Genomic DNA, 20,554 nt, shown 5'->3' on the forward strand with positions numbered 1-20,554 from the left:
CTAAAAGCACTGACTGAAGGTGAACCTGAAATGTACAAAGAATGGCAACAAACTCTTCATACAGACATTACATTTGTGGGCATATTTCAGACTCTCATTAGGGGAAAATACCTCAGCATAAAAGGGGCCACACTACAAGAGAGGGTTATAGTAACCTTTCTCTGTACATCTACTCCTTTCAGACCTAGGCTAAGGTATATACAAAGATGATGGAGAAGGACCGAGTTGTGGAAGAGACAGAAAGGAATAAAATGATATTTTCCTTATAAAATAAATTTTTGAATATACTTACCCGGTGAATATATAAATAGCTGACATCTCCGACGGCCCGATTCCATCGCGAGCGATCGCCATGAAGGTTGCGGGTGTGCCCACCAGCGCCGACTATCGGCCAGATACCGCATATACTTCTCAACCACTCCAGTTCTTCTCAGTCCGCTGGGTCTCTATCGGGGAGGAAGGGAGGACATTTAATCTTATATATTCACCGGGTAAGTATATTCAAAAATTTATTTTATAAGGAAAATATCATTTTTAAATATTAAACTTAGCTGGTGAATATATAAATAGCTGATTCACACCCATGGTGGTGGGTAGAGACCAGTATTAATACAATAAAGGCGTATATGCTCAAGAGTTTTTTGACAAATATTTCATAAAAAACCAACTTAAGTATAGGTACCTGGTAAGGAAGCTGACTCTGATGATTACTCTGCCTCATTAGTCCGCTTTCCTCACGAAGCCCAGTCATCCTCTCAGGATGCTGAAAGACTCCCAGGAGCTGTTATATCCAGGGCGAACACCCCTATAACAGGACCTCATCAATACCCTTAATCTGGGCGCTCTCAAGAAACAACATTTGACCACCCGCTAAATCAAAAAGATTGCGAAAGACTTCCTAGTCTTCCGTACAACCCAAGACGAGATTAAAAAACATTTCAAGAGAAGATTAAAAGGATATTGGGATTAAGGGAATGTAGTGGTAGAACCCTCACCCACTACTGCACTCGCTGCAACGAATGAACCCAGGGTGTAGCAGTCCTCATAAAGAGTCTGGACGTCTTTTAAGTAAAATGAAGCGAACACTGACTTGCTCCTCCAAAAGGTCGCGTCCATAATACTTCGAAGAGATCTGTTTTGCTTAAAAGCCACCAAAGTCGCTATTGCTCTCACTTCGTGAGTCTTGACCTTAAGCAAACAACGATCTTTCTCATTTAAATGAGAATGTGCTTCCCGGATTAAAAGTCTAATAAAGTACGATAACGCATTTTTAGACATGGGCAATGAGGGCTTCTTAACGGAGCACCATAAGGCCTCAGAACCACCTCGTATTGGTTTAGTTCGAGCTAAGTAAAACTTAAGAGCTCTAAAGGGGCACAGCACTCTTTCAACTTCATTACCTACGATTTCTGACAGACTAGGTATTTCAAAAGATTTAGGCCAAGGACGAGACGGCAGTTCGTTCTTGGCCAAAAAACCAAGTTGAAGAGAACATATAGCTTTATTCGTAGAGAAGCCGATGTTCTTACTAAAAGCATGGATCTCACTGACCCTTTTAGCCGAAGTCAAGTTCACCAAAAAAAGTGTCTTGAGGGTAAGATCCTTCAGGGAGGCTGAATGTAATGGCTCAAACCTGTCTGACATTAGGAACTGTAGTACCACGTCCAATTTCCAAGCAGGAGTTGACATACGACGCTCCTTAGAGGTCTCGAAAGACTTAAGGAGGTCTTGGAGATCTTTGTTATTTGACAGATCCAAGCCTTTATGTCTGAAAACAGACGCCAACATGCTCCTGTAGCCTTTAATGGTGGGAGCAGAGAGGGAGCGAACATTTCTCAGATGCAGGAGAAAGTCCGCAATTTGTGCTACAGAGGTACTGGAAGAGGAAATAGAGGAGGACTTGCACCACTCTCTAAATACCTCCCACTTCAACTGGTAGACCTTGATAGTAGATGATCTCCTAGCCCTCGCGATCGCTCTGGCTGCCTCCTTCGAAAATCCTCGAGCTCTCGAGAGTCTTTCGATAGTCTGAAGGCAGTCAGACGAAGTGCGGGGAGGCTTTGATGAAGTCTCCTTACGTGAGGCTGCCGTAAGAGATCCATCTGTAAGGGCAGACTCCTTGGGACGTCTACCAGCCATAGAAGTACCTCTGTGAACCACTCTCTCGCGGGCCAGAGGGGAGCAACCAACGTCAACCTTGTCCCTTCGTGAGAGGCGAACTTCTGTAACACCTTGTTGAGGATCTTGAACGGCGGAAATGCGTAAGCGTCCAGGTGAGACCAGTCCAACAGAAAGGCATCTATGTGGGCCGCCTCTGGATCTGGGACTGGAGAGCAATAAGTTGGGAGCCTTTTGGTCAGCGAGGTCGCAAAGAGGTCTATGGTGGGCTGACCCCAAGTCATCCAAAGACACTTGCACACATCCTTGTGGAGGGTCCATTCTGTAGGGATCACCTGACCTCTCCGACTGAGACAGTCCGCCAAGACGTTCAATTTCCCTTGGACGAACCTCGTCAACAGTGAGATGCCTCGATCTTTTGACCAGATGAGGAGGTCCCTTGCGATGACGAACAGAGCGTGGGAGTGAGTGCCTCCTTGCTTGGAGATGTACGCCAAGGCCATGGTGTTGTCCGCATTCACTTCTACCACCTTGTTTCGAAGTAGACTCTCGAAACTCGTCAGTGCTAAATGAACAGCCAACAGCTCCTTGCAGTTGATGTGAAGGCTCCTCTGATCTGTCGTCCAAAGACCCGAACATTCCAGACTGTCCAGAGTCGCTCCCCAACCCAAATCCGACGCGTCTGAAAATAACACATGGTTTGGGTTCTTGACTGCCAGGGACAGACCTTCTCGAAGACGTATATTGCTGTCCCACCAGCTCAGGCAAGTCTTGACTGATTCGGAGATCGGGATCGAGACCGCCTCCAAAGTTTTGTCCTTGTTCCAATGGGAGTCTAAATGGAACAAGAGAGGGCGAAGGTGAAGTCTCCCTAGAGAGATAAACTGTTCCAGGGATGATAGCGTCCCTAGGAGGCTCATCCAACTTCTCACAGAGCAATGGTCTTTCTCTAGCATGAGACGGACTTTGAGCAAGGCTTGCTCTATCCTGGTGGCAGACGGAAAAGCCCGAAAAGCTAGACTCTGTATCTCCATCCCCAAATAGAGAATCGTTTGGGAGGGAATCAGCTGAGACTTCTCTATGTTCACCAACAGGCCCAACTCCTTTGCAAGATCCAACATCCATTGAAGGTCCTGCAGACAGCGATGACAGGACGACGCTCTGAGCAGCCAGTCGTCCAGGTACAGGGAGGCTCGAATCCCCGACAAATGTAGAAATTTTGCTACATTTCTCATGAGCCTCGTAAAAACAAGAGGAGCAGGGCTGAGGCCGAAGCACAGTGCTCGGAATTGGTACACCACATTCCTGTATACAAACCTCAGATACGGCTGAGAATCTGGGTGTATAGGAATGTGGAAGTACGCATCCTGCAAGTCGAGAGAGACCATCCAGTCTCCCTCTCTGACTGCTGCTAGAACGGATTTGGTGGTCTCCATCGTAAATTTTGTTTTGACAACAAAAACGTTGAGAGCACTGACATCCAGCACCGGCCTCCAACCTCCTGTATGCTTTGGAACTAGGAAGAGACGGTTGTAAAACCCCGGTGATTGAAGGTCCGAGACTTTCACCACCGCCCCCTTCTCTAGCAACTGAGACACCTGCAGATGTAATGCCTGTCTCTTTGACTCCTCTCGATACTTGGGAGAGAGGTCTATAAGGACTTTTACTAGAGGAGGTCTCCGTACAAAAGGTATTTTGTACCCCTCCTTTAGCAACAAAACAGACTCCCGGTCTGCACCCCTCTTCTCCCAGGCCTGCCAGAAGTTGGTTAATGTGGCCCCTACCGCTGTCTGAGGACGTGGGCAGTCAGACTCTGCCACGGGAGGACTTAGATCCTCTCCTCTTACCTCTCTTACTATCGGCACGAGCACCTCCCTTACTGGGAGCTCTGCCACGAAAGGGCGGGATAAATCTCGTCGCTGGAGTATCGAACTTAGGTCTAACGACATAAGAGGACGAAGGAGCAGCCTTACGCGCCGACGTGGCCATCAAGTCATGGGTATCCTTTTGTACTAGAGATGCTGCGATATCCTTAATCAACTGCTGTGGGAACAAGGCAGAAGACAACGGCGCAAAGAGTAGCTCTGACCTTTGACAGGGGGTTACTCCTGCAGACAGGAACGAACAAAGAGTCTCCCTCTTCTTAAGGACTCCTGTCGTAAATGTAGCAGCGAGTTCATTAGAGCCATCACGGATAGCTTTGTCCATGCAGGACATAATTTGCACAGATACATCACGGTCAGCTGAAGAGATCTTCCTGCTCAAGGCTCCCAGCGACCAATCCAAGAAGTTAAAAACTTCAAAGGCCCTATAAACTCCTTTGAGGAGATGATCAAGGTCTGAAGAGGACCAGCAAACTTTTGAGCGTCTCATGGCCAGACGACGAGGAGAGTCTACGAGGCTTGAGAAGTCTCCCTGGGCAGAGGCAGGCACTCCCAAGCCGAGAACTTCTCCCGTGTCATACCAGACGCTCGCTCGAGAAGCCAGTTTAAAACTCCTCCTGGTCATCAACCAGTCGCCTAGTAAACGCAAAGCTCTCTTAGAAGAGCGAGAGAGCACTAGCTTAGTGAACGACGGCGTCGAAGCAGCTAGGCCCAGCGTGAACTCTGATGGAGGCGAACGAGGAGCAGCAGTCACAAAATGGTCAGGAAAAAGTTCCTTAAAAATAAGCATGGTCTTTTTAAAATCAAGAGAGGGCTGAGCAACTTTAGGCTCCTCTCCATCTGAAAAAGTCCCCAAAGGCATATCAGTTGGAAGGGGATCAACGACTTCCTCATCCGACGGAACTTCGTCCGACAACTGCCGAGTCTCGTGATACGGAGAGACATGCCGAGGAGGCAACGCTTGACAGGCAATGTCAACAAGCGACGGAGCAGCAGCAACAGCTGAGGAAACGACGTCACGCCGCGGTTGTAAGGACTGAAAGTCTTGTGGCTGACAAACAACAACAGCTTGAGTTGATTGTCGTTCGACATCACGTCGAGACTGCATTGACTGCAGGGTCTGAGCAGGCAAAACAACTTCCGACTGCGGCGACAGACGCTCAACGTCACGTCGAGGCAACGGAGTCGGTCGGCGAACGTCAGTGCGGGGCTGCGGTGGCAGCTGCTGAACGTCAGTCCGAGACTGTGGCAAAGGGGGTTCTACGTCACGTGACTGACGTGAATGACGAGGAACACGACTAGCATCGAGTTTCAAAGCACTCGAAACGTTAGCACTAACATCATACGGACGAGAAGACACTCGTTTAGGCGGCTGAAGGCCAGAGTCACGTTCATCGCACTGGCGAACCGCAAGCAAAGGATCATCGTGAACCTGTTCATGCTCATAATCTTCCATAAGGGAGGAAAGCTTAGACTGCATGTCCCGCAGGACAACCCACTTCTGGTCAACGGGAGTCGGAACGGGCCGTGACGTCGGTAACGTCTGCGCTGGCAAAACATTGCCTCTACCGAGACCCTCAGACTCCGTGTTACGCTTTCGTTTAACAGGCGAACAGTCATCCGATGACTGCAAGTGGTCAGAGCTGCCCCAATGGCTACAGCTAGGACGCTGGACCTGTCCTGAAGGGACTGACTTGTGCTTTAAGGGCCTAGATACCTTGTGCCAAGGTTTCTTATGCGACAAGTCGTCGGAGGACGAGGAGAACTTAGTCTCACCCGTCTTATGGTAAGGACGTTCTTGATGAGAAACGTCTGATACCAAAGAGGGAACGTCTGTACGCTGGTTTACACCTCTCGCCCCCTTAAGTCCTACGACATTACTTCTCCCTGGTGCAGGGGAGCCTGAAAGAGGTCTCGGACTAGGGGAGCGACAAGCACGAACTGACGAACCCTCGGTCGCAACACTAAACACATTTTGCGCACTTTTCACTTTACCACTTAGATTTTCTGCTTTACCACTTTGACACTTCAACAACTTAACATCGGATATAAGCTGGTTCCTGTCCGAGGCTAAGGATTCAACCTTTTCGCCTAATGCTTGAATCGCTAAAAACATATCCCGCATTGAAGGTTCATGAGTGCTAGCAGGGGGTTCAGGAACAACCACTACAGGGGAAGGATTAGGTTCAGGGGCATGGGAGGAGGAAAATTCCAAAGATCTAGATGAGCTTCTCCTCACCCTATCTCTTTCGAGCTTACGAGTATACTTTTCATACTCTAGCCACTCGAATTCCGACAAGACCACGCACTCCTCACACCGATCTCCTAATTGGAAGGATTTACCCCGGCAATTAGAACAAACAGTATGAGGGTCGATAGAGGCCTTGGGAAGACGTTTGTTACAATATCTCGCACACTTGCGATATACAGGAGAAGGGTCAGCCATTTTGAACCAGAGAAAATCCAAATCAAAGCCAAGTTCATCAACAAGAAACACAAGCCAAAAAAGGGTTTCAAGAGTTTTATTGAAGAAACACACCAACACAGCGAAAGCCAATAAAACAACCAAAACAAAGTACTTCACCAATTCGGTAGAAAACTCGAGGTCTAAAGCGAGCGGAACCAATGTTGTCGGCGACACCGACAGAGAAGAACTGGAGTGGTTGAGAAGTATATGCGGTATCTGGCCGATAGTCGGCGCTGGTGGGCACACCCGCAACCTTCATGGCGATCACTCGCGAGTTTTTGGAATCTGTCGGGCTGTCGGAGACGTCAGCTATTTATATATTCACCGGCTAAGTTTAATATTTAAAAAAGGGTTGTTCAGCACAAAGGGCAGGAACCCCCACAATATGCCAGCGAATGTTCTTATCCTTATTCTTTTTCTTCTCACCCACAAGGAAAGAGACCACAGTCAACCCATCTACATAGGAATCAGGAATCCTACATACAAGAATACCCCAAACAAAAACAGAGATAGGATCCAGTCACATCTAACATGAACCACCAACATGTCTTAACTTCATTGCCAACACATTTCTTCATATTGATGTAGACTTAGGATTAAAATCCATGGCCAACATAAAAACATGTCCATAAGTAATACTGTACAAGTCCAAAGGAAAGATAAAACAACTAAAATCAAAGGGGCGATGAAAAGGAGCAGCAACACATACACTCATCTTGCAGCCAACAACAAAAGTGGCTTGACTCAGTCAGACAGGTGGATGGATAGCTCCCCTCACCACTCTAATTTTGTAGTTTTACCTATAGTACAGTAAATACTTTGTTAATGACTCGATAGTAGTTCGAGCTTTGCAGAGACAATTCTCCTAATTAAAGGGACGGAAACTTTTACTGTATTCACATAGAACTATGAAGCGCGAAGTAGATGATGAATGGAGAAGTATTGAATTAGAAGCTCAAGATGGAGACAACTGGCAAAATCTAACCAAGTCCCTTTGCATCAATGGGAGTAAGAGATGATGATGATTCACATAGGAACAAATTATACTACTGTAAATTATAATCATCCTGTATTTAATACCAGTTATAAGTGTAATATCATGACATATTAGACTTGGCAACAAACCTACCCTATAATAACAGAGCTGTAAATAATCATATGGTTTCCGAATTTCAAAGTCTTCATCCACATGTCCTTCAGCCACTCTATCCATACGGGACCCAAAAACATCCTTCTTGCATTTCACTAGGCATAATGTGTTACGAACAGATTTCTCAAAGAATCTGTCTTCATCAGTAAGAAATTCAGAGAATAATTTCTCCGCAGAGCTTTCTTCTGTGCATTTTTTTCGGCAACTGTGTATAGAAAAAATAAAATTAGTGCAAATGCCGAAAGTTGTTACAAAACGAAAAAATATTGGAAAACTTATGGTACAATGTGTTCTTACTGTAACATCATTTTACATTTATTATTTAACCACTAAAAGAGAGAAGCTTTAAAGTATGGTACAGTATTATGTAACATTCTCCCCAATAAAACAGAAGGCATAAAGTACTTAACATATCATTACTACAGGAATTTTACTTTTAATTTAACAATGTGGTTGGAAGGAAACCACACTGTAATATGAATTCAAGAAATCTGAAACACAAAATCATTTAGTGATGTTGTGATCTTCAGTTCCTTATTACTAAGGATCAATAAAGTGCCCAATGTTCTTTCCATCATATTTTTGGCATTCAGACATATTAGGTGTACTTTTTCCTTTTATTTTACATCAGTTTGTTTGGTTACATTCCATTTAGTTATCCAACTAAATTATTATAATGATTAAGAACAAATCCATGTGAGCATAAGTTTATAAATGTAACTTACATCATCTTTTTAAACTACTTTTAATTATAATAATAATAATAATAATAATAATAATAATAATAATAATAATAATAATAATAATAATAATAATTAAAATTTAATAAAACCATCTTGTCGAAGGAAAAAGGTAATTATGAATTTGATATTAGTTTTCCTATAATCACCTGCACAATCAACTTCTACCAATGGATCTTGCTATAGCAACTTGTATATAATTTAATTTTCTTTGTAATCCATTTACAATACTGTACTTATGTATAATACAAACAGTAAATCACACCGGATATATGTAAAATATAATCATACATCAGTTGATTAAACAATGTTCATGATAGAACTGTATGATTCCATTTATTTAGTAAAATGGTAGACATATGTAGCATAATAACATTGCATATCAAAAGCTGCCATGTTTGTTTTGGTCGCTTTCTTGTTCCAACAAGAGTGATCTGCCAGTCAATTCAAATTTTGAGTCGAGTGATCTGAAGAATTATAGCAGAGCGATGTACGGTATCCAAATACACTTGTGACTTGTGTGATACACTGCCTGCAACCTACAGGGTAGTATCTTGTCTCACCCCCAGATAACAACACTTCTGATCTTCTGCAGGAGTTGGGAAGACCTGTTCCTGCTCTGATCATTGATTGTGGGGTAGATAGGAGGCATTTGATGTTTATAGTACAATGAGTATTAGAAACTAATTTGTTAAATCATTAGCAGCAAATCAACATTTTCCAGTTTCCCATATTAATTAGGATGGGGGACAATGATCATTATGTTACTAGGCAGATTGCATGAACTGTGGTTTACTTTGTTTAACTTAAGACTATGTGGTGTGTTACAGCATGATCGTCAGTTTGTCACTCAGTAGCTAAGTCCATAGGGAGCTGCTGTGTAAGTCTCCTCTATGGTCACTATTAACAAAACCACAGGTGTAATGGTCCTTCCCTAACTGACTGGTCATGTTTCAGACATTTATGACATTTAGGGAAACGTCATACACTCACAATCTACGGTAGACCCTCCAAGGTATCACTTCCGTTACTGGGATTCAATTGGTGATACATGGTGTCCTGCATTCAATAATAGAGTTCAAGTGACACTTCTGTTTAAGGGGTTCAATTGTTGACTCGTGAGGATTTGGACTATAAGATCTCCGCCCCTTCAAGTTGTCACTTTTTTTAAGAGGGTTTGATCGTCGGTGTATGTTAGAGGTAAGACGTTGTAGTTTTGTCTCACCAGCTATCTTCAGCTTTGAGGATAGGGAACAGCGATCAGAACGTTTAAGTAATGACTCCGCCTGCTGTCACAATGGGACATGCGGAACAGACATATCATATACAGTACTGTACTATGTCCCCTGAGGCCGTAGGGGCATAACAACAAAAAGAGACATGACTAAAAGAGACAAGACAAGGGGACTGGGAACCCCCTCTCCTGTATTTCTATTCCTATGAGATATCAAAGAGGAGGAGCTAGGGGAGAGTGACTGCTCCCCGCACTCTAGTTTCGGGGTGTCTAAATGTGCGTGGATGTAGTACGATAGAGTAACAGATGTAAGATTGGTAGTATTTTAGGAATAGGATGGATATATTGGCCTTGTGTGAGACAGAGATAAAATGGACAAACCTGGCGTGACAAGCCAGTCCTCTCATCCTGTCGCGATTGGCAGTATGGCCCGCCAGTCTCATGCGTGTGTGGGCACGGTCTAGCTTGCTGATAGGGCTCACTCACCTATTTTGACACGTACAGTATACCATACTTCGTCCCTTGATCGGAGCACTTTTATATTATAAAGATAAACTGACTGCATTTCACAAGTTTGTAATATTATGCACTTCATTGCTCTTTATTTTAGGTTTTCCCATTACATTTTCATTCGCCAAGTTATGATTTCCTTAAATTTTCTCTCCTTTTTCATAGTATATTTTATCTTTAAAACCACACAGTATTCTGCCTTATTCGTGCTATAGTATCTTATACTGAAACAAAAGGAAAAAAATTAATTTGTTCCGTAACTTACATACAAACCACGCTATTTAATAGGGGTATTACTTTCGACGTAGCTGAAATGACGATCCATTAGAATTTTAACGAGGGTTTACTACCCCACCGCTAGTTAGCGGGGAGTAGGGGAGGGTAGCTTGCTATCCCCCCTCACACGCACCTGTGCTTGAGCTCACTTTGCTCTCAGCTCGGATGGTAGACATACGTGCCCTCTCTCATCCTCGCCTCGCTCTTGGCAGCCATTAATGTCTTTTTGCTTTTTCTTTAACAGATTTGAGTGTGAAGTTGGCCTCTGTGAATATGCGCACCTGTCCTGGATTACCCGACCGCCCCTGTGGAACATTCATGTCGGCGGTCGAGATAGACCCTCACACCTTTTCCCCTTACTGTAGAGGCCAACGGTGTGATAGTGGTAACAAGTGTGGTGAGTGTAGGGAGTGGTCTACCTCCCAGTGGGAAAGGTTTTCTCGACGACGTAAGAAGAAGTCCAGGCGGGATATTTCTCCTTCGAAGTTTTCTTTGAAAGGAGAAAATCCCAAGGACTCTTCTTCCGTTGCCCAAACCTCCTCCGAAGCTCCCGCTCGATCGGTCTCTTTCAAGAGACCGTCGAGTGGTAGCGTAGACCATGGTTCTGTTTCCCGAACTCGGGCTTCGAGAGATGGCGTTGCCTCCCCTAGCGAGGCAGCTCCACCTCTCCCCCCCGGGTAAGGATTTATCTTTAACCAATTTATTTCAGCTTTGGTCTTCCTTGGGGTTTGAGGGTTCGCCCTCCAAAGAAGCGCTTCTTGACATCATCCGGTTGGGTCCCGCTGTCAAGCAATCGCCGACTTTGGCAGAGGTTGATCCTCTGTCTATCGTCGACATTGTGGTGTCAGAGGTATCCAATGCGGTATCTCCTAATACCTCTGCCTCTTCTCATCCCACAGTAGCTGAAGGCTTAGTTTCTCCCGTTCCTGCTCAACCTACGAGGGAGAAACTAAGTCCAACAGTCTCTCCTGCCGGTGATTCTCCCCCTTGGGAGAGTTCACTCACAGAGACTCCTCTTCGGAGGACTGCTGAAGGTAAGCTTGCTGATCCCACAGCCCCCAGAGGGCGCATACGTTGCAAGGCTCGCCTTCCTCTTCGCCGGAGAGGCCTTCCTTCTCCTTATAAGGGGGTAAGGAGGCGCCTCTTCGGTTCATCGTCATCGTTGCAGTCCGCCGCAGAGGAGCCTCGTCAGCGTTCGCCGACTGTTCCTGCTACGGTCCTGGATCTCTCTGCGGATCGTTCACAATCCCCTTCGGTGGAAGGTCGTCCTTTCAAAGGGCACGCCAACCTTCCACCCGACAGACCTGCTGACCTGCTGTCGCCGTTCCTGGCAGCTAATGCGCTTTACGTGCCAACAAACCCTGTCTATGATAGTCAGGCACCGGTCCCTATTACAGGGCAACAAGGGCGTATGCGCCATCGCGCTCATACGTCCCTTACACGCCATGATGTTCATGCGCGCCAACGGTCTCCTGTGCGCAAGGCTTTGCCTGAGGTAGCGCGCCAGCGCTCACCTGCGCGCCAACAACCTCCTGCTCGCCAGCACGCCAGCGCTCTCCTGCGCGCCAACGATCTCCTACTCACTAGAGCTCTCCTGCGCGCCAGCGCCCACGTTCATCCATCTCTCCTGGGCGCCCACGATCTTCGGATCTGGGAGCTGTAGGAAAGCCAAGGGCTTCTCCTACACACCAGCGCTCGCCGACGCGCCGCCTGCTGTCTCTCGCGCGCCATCCCTCGCCAGCTCGCAATTGCGCACGTTCACCTGCTCGCGCCCATGAGGATACGCGCGCGACCTGCACGGCGACGCCCATCTCCTCCAGCAGTTATGCACCGCGTTCCTGACGCGCCCACGCACATAGGTTCCGACTGCGCACCTGCGTGCAAGGGACATCTCTCCTGCGCGCGCGCCCGCCCCGCGACATCTTCTGGGGCGCACGATTTCTTGCCCGCACGCCCACGGGTTCAACAACCTGATCCTGCGTGCCCACGCGCGCACAATCAGCCTCCTGCGCACTCTCCTGTGTCTCCCGCGCACGCTTCTACAGGCCCTCGCTCACCTGCGCGCCCCTTCGCAATCGTACGCACGCGCATCAGCAGTCCTCCGCGCGCGCATGCCATCAGTCGCTCGCACGCGCACCAGCATTCTCCTGCGCGCGACCCCGGGTATTCCCCATCGCGCGAGCACCACCACGCTCCCCCGCGCAAGCGCCAATACCCTCCAGCGCGCGAGCGCCAATACCCGGCAAGGTGACCATCGCCACATTCCCCTCCCCGCAAACGCAGAACAGCGCGTTCGGCGGTGGAAGGGAAGCTTCCAGAAAGGTCCAGGAACATTTCTTCTTCTTTTTCATTTCAGGCGAACCCCCCTATAGAAACTCCTCCCAGGGATCGGTCGATCCCTGTCCCTCCTGAGGGAGTGTCTGACAGCGCAGCTGTCAGCCAGCAACCATGGTTTGGGGCACTGATCAGAGCGATTACACAGGCTTTCAAGCCTGTTCTCTGAATTGGGGCAAAAATCCTCGGCTGCATCTAACCCCCTGAAGAGAAAAAGAGGAGTTTCGGAAGCGGTGACTTCTCCAAGAACTAAGCTGTCTCATCGTAAGCCCTCGAGGCAGGTCCCCTCCCCACCCCAGACTTTTTCTCCCTCCCTGTCGGATGAGGATTTCCCGTCCTCAGGGGAGTCACGTGAGGTGAGACATTCCCCCATCGCACCAATAAGGGAAACCCCACCTCGCGCTGAAAAGTCTTCCTGTGTAGGGGCGGAGAAGAACTTGCCTCCGTTGTTGTTGGAGTCCTGCATCCCTCCCAGGAGGGAGTCGAAGGACTCGAAGACATTGCCAAAATCCTCGACAAGACTTAGGTCGGAGCCAGCTAGTCACTCGGAGAACGTCCGCGATTCTCCCCAAGAAGAGCCTTTGGGGACAGGAGACTTCGCTGCGAGTCCGACATCCGGAGGAGAGCTACAGGAGTCAGAACATGCATTTTGGCAGGTTCTGATTCTTAGGAGGACTCTCAATGGGTTTGCCGACCCAGAGATTCCATCTCAAGAGGGCAAAGACACGGTCTTGGACAGAGTATTTGAAACTCAAAAACCTTCTAAGGCCAGTGCAGCTCTGCCCTGGTCTCAGGGGGTTAAGAGTACCAGGGACAAGATCGCGGTCCAGCTCTCTGAGTTAGCCTGCTCCAACAGATCCAGTGCCAGCAACAAGCTTCTCCCACCTCCTCGCGTACAGCAGAGGTACTTCGAGATCTTAGAGGAGCCTTGTTTGGCTCTTCCTCTTCACCATTCTTTGGAAGAGCTTAACAGGAGAGTCCCTCTTGAGAGACTCTCCAACCGGCAGGTCTCATTCTCGGCGACTGAGATCCTTAATCAGGAGAAGGTTGCGAAGTGTGCTATGCAAGCCACTTCATGGCTGGAGATCTGGTTAGGGACCCTAGGTATCCTGATACGTTCGGAGGATTTCTCCAAAGAACGTACCAGGAAAGCTATGGAGACGTTCCTCCTCTCAGGCACTCGCACGATCGAGTTTCTGGCCCACCAAGTCTCGAACTTGTGGACGAACACCATCCTGAAACGTCGGGATGCGGTGGCTGAGAGGTTCCATCAGAAGGTCCCTAGCACCGAGATAAACAGGCTCAGGCATTCTTTCGTGGAAGGGACGAACTTGTTTGAGCCTAAAGACGTGGAACATGCTGCTGAGAGGTGGAGGAAGTCCCACCAAGACTCCCTCCCACATAGGGTTTTGACATCCAAGCCCTATAAACCTCCAGCACCCCAGCAGTCCCGTCCTACCAAGACCACGAAACCGACAACGGCAGCGAAGGCAGTGGTGTCTAAGACCTTTCCTGTCAAGGACAAGAAAGGCAAAAAGTCCTCCACAGGAGGTAAAAAGCCTAGAGGGAGCAGCCGAGGCCGCAAACGCTAGGATTGCCAATCCCCCTGCATGTCCACCAGTGGGGGGATGCCTACAAAGTTGCGCAGACAGGTGGCAGCAACTCGGGGCCGATTCCTGGACGATTTCCATAATCAGTCAGGGATATCGCGTCCCGTTCACAACATCTCTACCTTCCCTGACGACGAATCCAGTGTCATTGAGCTCCCTTGCTATGGGATCAGCAAGGGGGCAGGCCCTTCGGGCAGAAGTCCAGACCATGTTGAAGAAGGGCGCTCCCCAAGAGGTCCTCGACGGGTCTCCAGGCTTCTTCAGTCGACTCTTTTTTGTAAAGAAAGTGTCTGGAGGCTGGAGACCAGTCATCGACCTCTCGGCTCTGAACAAGTTTGTCAAACAAACTCCATTCAGCATGGAAACCGCAGACACAGTCAGACTTGCAGTGAGACCACAAGACTTCATGTGTACACTGGATCTGAAGGACGCGTACTTCCAGATCCCAGTCCATCCGTCTTCAAGGAAGTACTTAAGATTCAGCCTACACAATAAGGAGTACCAGTTCAAGGTGCTGTGTTTCGGTCTCTCCACAGCACCACAGGTTTTCACCAGAGTGTTCACCCTAATATCTTCGTGAGCATCAGGATCTGCATCCGTCTCCTCTGTTATCTGGACGACTGGCTGATCCAAGCAGACTCGGCGTCATCCCTTCTTCAACACCGAGACAAATTTCTGGGACTTTGCCAAGATCTGGGGATCATGGTAAATCTCGAGAAGTCCTCTCTGCTTCCTACTCAAAGACTGGTATACCAAGGCATGATTATAGACACCAATCTCCACAAAGCCTTCCCATCAGACGACAGGATAGCAAGGCTGAGGAAGGTCGCAAGCCCTTTTCTCAGACGAGAAGAGATTCCAGCCCAATCGTGGTTACGTCTCCTCGTTCACCTCTCATCTTTGGCTCGTCTAGTTTCCAACAGTGGCCTCAGGATGAGATCCCTCCAATGGCGAATCAAGTCCCGGTGGAATCAAGGTTACGATTCCCCGGACTTCATGATCCCTATGGGACCTGCGGAACGGACGGACCTCCAGTGGTGGGTGACAGACGAGAACCTACGAAGAGGAGTGGATCTTCTTGTCCTCCCCCGGATATGATGCTATTTTCGGATGCCTCAAAGAAAGGGTGGGGGGCCCACATACTGCACCACACGACCTCAGGCCTGTGGTCAGAATCAGAAAAGTGCCTCCATATAAATTTTCTAGAGATGAAGGCCGTTTTCTTGGCACTTCAACAGTTCCAACAATACCTGGTGGGTCACTCTGTGGTGGTGATGAGCAACAACACCACAGTAGTGGCTTACATCAACAAACAAGGAGGTACCTTTTCGAAGCAGGTATCCCATCTTGCAGTAGAGATACTGAGATGGACCGGTCCACTCGATTCCACTATCGGCACATTTCATTCCAGGCAAGAGGAATGTGCTCACCGACAATCTGAGCAGAGCATCTCAGATAGTGAGTACCGAGTGGTCTTTGGATTATCTAGAAGCCAACAACGTCCTGACTTTGTGGGGTTCCCCGACTGTGGATCTGTTCGCAACAGCTCTGAACTTCAAGCTTCCACTGTACTGCTCCCCAGTCCCGGATCCCAAGGCACTCTGGCAAGATGCCTTCCAACAACGGTGGACAACATCCGACGTTTACGCCTTTCCCCCGTTTTGTCTGATGAGGAGTGTGCTCAACAAAACCAGAATATCGGTCAACCTTTCAATGACCCTCATAGCTCCGCTATGGCATCATGTGGAATGGTTTCCGGACCTTCTGCAACTCCTTACGGAACTTCTGAGAGAACTCCCTCCGCGACACGATCTACTCAGACAACCACATTCCAACATCTTCCACAAAGCCGTAGCTTCGCTACGACTTCACGACTATCCAGCATCTCCTCGCTGAGAGAGGATTTTCGCAACAGGTTACGATCAGGATGTCTGGACATCTGCGAAAATCTTCCTCATCTGTCTACCAGGCAAAGTGGAAACTCTTTTGTGGTTGGTGTCGTGGAAGGGGCACCTCTCCACTCAATGCCACTATTCCAACAATAGCGGAGTTCCTCGTGTATTTGCAGGAAGAAATGCGCCTTTCAGTCTCAGTGGTGAAAGGCTATCGCTCAGCCTTAAGTCTAGCCTTCAGGCTCAAAGGAATGGACATTTCTTCTTCGCTTTCGCTGGAACTTTCCCTACTCATACGAAGTTACTTACCTGCCCTAAGTTGGAAGTGAGACCTGCTCCATGGAACGTGGTTCGAGTTCTCAGGTCTCTTAAGAGACCTCCCTATGAACCATTACGTCAGGCTTCAGATTGCCACCTAATTTGGAAGACGGTGTCCCTACTATCTTTGGCTTCGGCCAAGCGAGTAAGTGAACTTCATGGTCTCTCGTATGACATCGCCCACTCAAGGGGATGGGGTGAGGTAACGTTCAAATTTGTCCCTGAGTTTATTGCTAAGACTCAGAATCTGGGAGTAGCGGACCTCGGTTCGACTCCTTCCAGATTTCGAGTCTCCGTTCTGTAACAGATGACCCAGACCATCTCCTACTATGCCCAGTAAGAAGTTTGAGGCTATATCTCAAAAGAACGGCTGCAGTCCGTCCTCAGTTGCATGCGTTATTTGTTAGCACAGGGAGGACTAAGAGGAGGGTCACCAAGAATACAATCTCGGCATGGTTTCGTAGGGTGATCCATCAGTCCCTGAATCCAGACCCTCCTCTGTCACGTCGCCCTAGAACACATGATGTCAGGGGCGTAGCTACGTCTCTGGCCTTCAAAAAGAATTTCTTAGTGACGCAGGTTCTCCAAGCTGGGGTCTGGAAGCGTCAGATGACCTTCACAGCCCACTACCTGCAAGACGAGACCCACAGGAGGCTCGATACGTTCTCTATCGGCACTGTGGTGGCTGCACAACAGCTGGTTTAAAACCTCAAGCTCCTTATTGGACAAGTAGCTGAAAGTTGTTGAGGACATTGTTACCCAGTTTTAGTCTGCATGAATGAAAAGGTTTGTCTGGCCCTTATTCTTTTCTTCATCTTCCCCTCTCTTGGGAAAGCAGCATCCTGGGTTCTCTGCATAGCTGACCTCAAACCACTGCAGGTAAACCATGTTTCCTTGTGTTCCTAGTATTAAGCTAATACTGTCACGTCCCCATACCCTAACGAGGTGGTATTGCGAGAGTCCTAGCCTAAAGTTTCCATCTAGAGAACTACAGGTCAACTTCCTAGGACGAGTCACACTGCATTATACCTTCACACACAGCTTGTGTAGGCCGCAGTCCTTGCGTAGCAAGGTTCTAGCGAGGTGCAGGGACTCCTTATTTATGAGTGCTGACACACTCAAATAACGAGCCCCCGGGCAAAGCCAAAACACAGTACTGGCTGGGACGTCCACCCTTCCTAATGGGTGAGTCGCCCCTATTAAATAGCGTGGTTTGTATGTCAGTTACGGAACAAATGACAAATTCGTAGATAATTTGTATTTTTCGTAACTATACAAACCTTAGCTATTTAATCAAACTTGCCCACCAGCCCTATCCCCCTTGGAAGTCCTACCTCCAAGCAAAGTGAGCTCAAGCACAGGTGTGTGAGGGGGGGGTAGCAAGCTACCCTCCCCTAACTAGCGGTGGGGTAGTAAACCTTCGTTAAAATTCTAATGGCTCGTCATTTCAGCTACGCCGAAAGTAATACCCCTATTAAATAGCTAAGGTTTGTATAGTTAGGAAAAATACAAATTATGTACGAATTTGTCATATTCTGATTAAGTTTTATGAATTCTCTTCAAAGGATAAAAACGAAGGTGTAAAATATGGATAGAGGATAATTAAGTAGCTACTGATAATTCAATTAACTTATGTACTGTATATCTCTCTCACATTTTATCTCTGCCTATATAAACACAATTGTTTTTAAATTTCTATAAATTAACGCGAAAACAAGTACACCTAATTAAGAGTGCAGTAGTGCTTCAGCATGAGATAATCTCCAGAAAGGTCTAAAAATCCATTTAATATATTCCTACCAGGAGACACTTGGACTCTCGGATTAATGGCGATAAACTTAAAAAGGTAATCCTATAATGATGTCAAGAGAAATAAGCACATTAACACCGTAGCAGACAAATCACCACCACGTAGAAGCCGACAGAGAATGCCTATCACATTCCTTCATATGATTACTTCAAGTCAGATTTCATAGATTTATATAAAAAATAAAAAAAGTAAAAAGTACCAAAATTTGGCATTTTCATAATTAGATGTAGGCTACCAATTATACTTGATTCCTGGTAATGTACCAAAGTTAGTTAAAAAGTACCAAAAATGTAACCATGTGGGCCTATCCTGGGTGCCCAGTCCTCTTGAACTAAGCAGGCTAGTCCATAACGTGTGTGGGTATTTCTCACAGGATTGGTGCGTTGCTCCAGTCCTTAAGGACAAACCGTACGGTCAGTCCTCTTCGTGTATGGCCGGCTTTAAAGTCCACCCTTAGGTGTTTCTCTGCCCCCTTCCCCTTCCTAGTAAGGCCTTAACCTGACTGTTCCAGAACTATGTTCCTCCTGTCTAGTCATCTCACCCTAGCTTTTGAGCTTTCCCTCAACCCGCTAGGAGGCTAGGCTTGCCTACACAGTTCTCTCATGGTCTAATCCTATCTAGGCCAGAACTACGTTCCTCTTGTCTAGTCACCACACCCTAGCTTTTGAGCTTTCCCTCACCCATTAGGAGGCTAGGCTTGCCTACATAGTTCTACCATGGCCTAATCCTATCTAGGCACAGAGTTGGTACCCCTTGGGTCACTCCTCTGCCGCCTTGGCAGTGCTTGTCCTATGTCTGCAGCCTCTCTCCCTGTGCTATATCCCTCTTGCTATGGAGTCTTGACTTCCTTGCCTGGTTAGCCTATCTAGGCAGAGATGCTGCCTTCTGTCTCTGCTTCCTGTCTTGTCAGCTTGAGATATCCCTCTAGCTACGGAGTCTTGACTCCCTTGCCGGGTTAGCCTATCTAGACAGAGGTGCTCCCTCCTGCCCCTGCTTCCAGTCTTGTCAGTTTGAGTTCTTCTAGCACTGAGTGTGTGTTGGCTTTGGGTCACCCCCTCTGCTGCCTCAGCTGCAGCCTTAGACTAGCCATCTGCTCTTTCCTATCCCACACATTGTCCTCTGGAGTTGGTCGATTGGATCCTGCCTGGTTGTCAGGACACCCTTTGAATTATCAATTCTTAGCGTCCTGGCCGTCTTGTATGGCTTTCATTATCTTATGGGCTGCACTTTCACTTTGTGTAATTTAATGATAATGATCAGGTTCTGGCTGGTTCTCTTATTGTCTGCCTTTCACTTCTGTACTTCCCCTGAATGTGGATCCTTCCCATGGGATTTTCCACTCTCCCCCTGTTGACTTTGCAATGCATCTGCTGCCTTGTATCGACATACCTGGGGTATTGACAGGCCATTCTTTTCTGGCTACTGAAAACAGTTGCCGCCTCCCAGCTGCTGCTGCCTCGGGGGCAGCTGTTGCTGGTCTAGGCAGTACGATGAGTGAACTTGCCTTCTTAAGCTGTTCTGATAGACCTACTCTGGAGGTTCTGGTGTTCCTTTGATGTGATCCATTCCTCCATATTCCTACCACACCGTCATTATGTTTTGTTTGCTTCATATATCATTCCAGATTTCTGACCTGTTTGGCATGTGTTCTATTATATTTTAGATTTAGCCAAGGGATGATGCTCATATTGAATTCTCAGATTCGGGAGGGGTAAACGTTTATCCACATCCTGCATTCTTGGCGAAAAACGAAGTTTCCTCAAAACACTGGGGCCCCTGGAAAATTGTTCCACTACAGGAGGATCCTTCTTTGTGCCCCGTGGAGAGCCTCAAAGCCTACCTATTCAAGAGCCAGGCCTTTAAAGACGGTTAACTTTTTAAAGGGGAGTCGACAGGATCTAACCTTTCTCTGAAACAGCTAAGGTCCAAACTCACCTACTTCATCAGAAGGGTTGACCTGGTAAGTATTCCAACAGGTCATGATCCTCAAAAAGTTGCCTCTTTCTTAAATTATTTTTCCAGTCTATGTCCTTTGCAGGCTTACAGGCTTACACACGATGGAAATCTTCGAGTGTTCTTCAAACATTACCTACGCCAGTTGGAAGAGATTAAGAAATTCATGGTGGCCGCTGGTAGTGTGATTAAACCAGCTTCTCAAGTGTTGTACAGTATATGGACTCTTATAGACTGTATGGTTGGGACTTCTCAGTCT

The 20,554-nt window shown here is 47.4% G+C and overlaps 2 protein-coding genes across 2 annotated transcripts in view; one reads left to right on the top strand and one right to left on the bottom strand.

The window, feature by feature from the left end:
* Positions 1 to 20,554, top strand: part of LOC137632600 (uncharacterized) — a 252,824-nt gene that overhangs the window by 39,569 nt on the left and 192,701 nt on the right. The window lies entirely within an intron of this gene.
* Positions 1 to 20,554, bottom strand: part of LOC137632185 (prolyl 3-hydroxylase 2-like) — an 87,355-nt gene that overhangs the window by 26,082 nt on the left and 40,719 nt on the right. Inside the window, exon 2 of the mRNA XM_068364064.1 lies at positions 7,598 to 7,823. Coding sequence (XP_068220165.1) covers positions 7,598 to 7,823 — 226 coding nt within the window. The remainder of the gene's footprint in view (positions 1 to 7,597; positions 7,824 to 20,554) is intronic.

Source organism: Palaemon carinicauda, chromosome 41 (assembly GCF_036898095.1).
Source record: "Palaemon carinicauda isolate YSFRI2023 chromosome 41, ASM3689809v2, whole genome shotgun sequence".
Lineage (NCBI taxonomy): Eukaryota > Metazoa > Arthropoda > Malacostraca > Decapoda > Palaemonidae > Palaemon > Palaemon carinicauda.